This window comes from Branchiostoma belcheri, unplaced genomic scaffold, assembly GCF_001625305.1.
Source record: "Branchiostoma belcheri isolate BF01 breed outbred unplaced genomic scaffold, Haploidv18h27 scaffold129, whole genome shotgun sequence".
Lineage (NCBI taxonomy): Eukaryota > Metazoa > Chordata > Leptocardii > Amphioxiformes > Branchiostomatidae > Branchiostoma > Branchiostoma belcheri.
The window spans coordinates 290297-292620 of NW_017802702.1; the positions used below are offsets into that span (position 1 = coordinate 290297).

Below are 2324 nucleotides of genomic sequence, written 5' to 3' on the forward strand. Positions count from 1 at the left end.
AGAGAGAGAGAGAGAGAGAGNGAGAGAGGAGGAGGAGGAGAAGAAACATCAGAAAAAGCAATATGGGTTCACCACCACTTCGTGGTGTGGTGAACCCATAATGATATTGTTTTCTGTCATATCATTTGGGGAAATCGATTCAACCAGTTTCCAACCAAATGGCTTGGGTATGGAGTCGCGTAGCGTAACAACAGAGTGCTCGAGGTCTCGGGTTCGAGTCCTAACATGCCACCGATCTTGAGGCCACTTTACACGACTTTCCTCACTTCGCTCAGGTGAAAATTAGTGTTGTATTGTCCCCTGCACTTTTATAAGTTGAAAAAAACTTGAGTGTGTCCCCACCACGTCTTGTGATTACATGTTGGAATATTAAAAAAAATGACTTGGTAGGGTGGGCAAATATCCACAGACTTTTTTCAACTTTTTTATGCAGGCCTTTAAAATTGTTTTATTGCAATCCCGCTACAGCAATGGACATCATAACACCAGCAGAAGTCTTTTAGCCGTGTACCAAATGCGGTACAAAACTGTCTTGGAGTGTTGCGAAGGATGGATCCTCGTGGGTGATACTTGCACAGGTGAATATTGCCATAAGTTTATGTTGTTTTTGTTTTGTTTGTTTGTTGTTTCCTACGGCTACTACCATAATGATTGTTTTCCGTCTCATTTTGATAATCACTTACACAAATGATGTCCATTTTATCACACAGACCAGACAACTTGCGGTTTTGTACGCTGCCCAAGCACACCGATCCATCTTTCCTTACCCGAAGATCGAAATTACATCCTAGTTGACTTTAGAGACTACATCACAGCCGCTGATGCTGACTTAAACCGACTGCCGCCGATGATTGACAGTGTGACATCTACCAACGCTGCGTACCCGATTACTAAGTACGAAGTCAGTTCCAACACCGAGGCCAGGGGAGGGCGATATCTGTTTCCTTCTGTCAGATTTAGGGCTTGTCACGATGTCTGTGACGTCAGTGTGGTCATCAAAGGTACGTATCACATCAAATCAAATCAAATCAAACTTTATTCATCAACTTGGCAGTCCTTAGACTGAATTGCGTTGATTGTACAATTTTGCCAATGATAAAAAAACAAAATACTGATAAAAATTTCATCAGTTAAAAAGATATTTGAAGAATATTGCCTTTTTCTTCGTCACTAGAACATTGTTATATTTTTATTTTAATCTTATATTTATCAAATTTGTCTTATTAATATATGATAAGTTAATTGGAGGAGGGCACAGTAAAAGCCTGTTGGCTTCTTCTCTCTTCCTGCACCTTTTGAAAATACTTTATTTCACTGTTATTAATTGTTTCATATGTGCAAATAAATAAAGCAGACAATTGTAAATGACCATTAATCTAAATGAATGATAAAATAAATGATGATTAACATCATTGCATAAGCTTCAGCTTTCATATAAAACGGTCTCCTGTGTACAAAATATTAAGAACACATTTTATCTCTTTCCGAACGATTCTGATTCAGACGAGACAGCACCACGGGCAATGAGCTGCCCAGGAGTCAGCCACGTTCTCCAAGGAAAAAGCTGTCGTAACGTTCACCTCTATGACTACTTCAACAGCAGCACGATAGCATCGTGGTTTCGGGACAACGTTGAGGTCACCGATGTCATGTGCAGACAGTCTACAATACAGGACATTGTGACGGGCGAAACAACGGCTGTCGCTTGTCAGGCAAAGGACAGGGCCGGGAACCCGTCTGCCGCCTGTCACATCACCTTCCTCTGCATGGATAACGGTACCACATCCTTAAATTTTCCGGAACGGCATCACAATTTTCTGTTGTCAAAAAATATACTAAGTTAATCAATTGTATCGGCGTCATCATTTTTTTTGTTGTACTTTTCCATCGAGACAAAACACAATGGAGGGGGAGACAAAACAGGCGATTGCTCACCTCTACTCGTTGTCTCCCACGGAACATATAAGATACATAAATAAATATTAACAGAAAAACATTGTACAATTTAGCAATTCCAGAAATACAAAAAAATATAAAAATAATAAATTTAGAAGTCATATGCGCGTTTATGTTACCAGGAATTTTCATAACTTACTTGATTGAAGACACATGATACTTACCCCCAGCAATAAACTCTCACTTTGTGGGGTCGTGTGGCGTAGCGGCAGAGTGCTCGACTCAGAACCAAGAGGTCCCAGGTTCGAGTCCTGACATGCCACCGATCTTGTGCCCTTGGGAAAGGCACTTGATACGACTTTCCTCACTTCGCTCAGATGAAAATGAGTATTGTATTGTCCCCTGTACATATGTTGGTGACGGCATTA

The 2324-nt window shown here is 40.6% G+C and overlaps 1 protein-coding gene across 1 annotated transcript; it reads left to right on the top strand.

Moving 5' to 3' along the window:
* Positions 1 to 474: 474 nt before the first annotated feature.
* Positions 475 to 2113, top strand: LOC109463604. Its single transcript, XM_019760458.1, has 4 exons — positions 475 to 578; positions 711 to 1001; positions 1504 to 1776; positions 2106 to 2113. Exons 1-4 carry the CDS (start codon positions 515 to 517, stop codon positions 2111 to 2113), a joined length of 636 nt encoding a protein of 211 aa, XP_019616017.1. The 5' UTR covers positions 475 to 514.
* Positions 2114 to 2324: the final 211 nt, after the last annotated feature.

Excerpts from the sequence above, each read along its gene's own strand:
- LOC109463604 (XM_019760458.1), top strand. The coding sequence starts at position 515 with ATGCGGTACAAAACTGTCTTGGAGTGTTGCGAAGGATGGATCCTCGTG. Across the intron at positions 579-710 it reads CGTGGGTGATACTTGCACAG|ACCAGACAACTTGCGGTTTT; the intron begins GTGAATATTGCC and ends TTTATCACACAG. Across the intron at positions 1,002-1,503 it reads CGTCAGTGTGGTCATCAAAG|ACGAGACAGCACCACGGGCA; the intron begins GTACGTATCACA and ends ATTCTGATTCAG.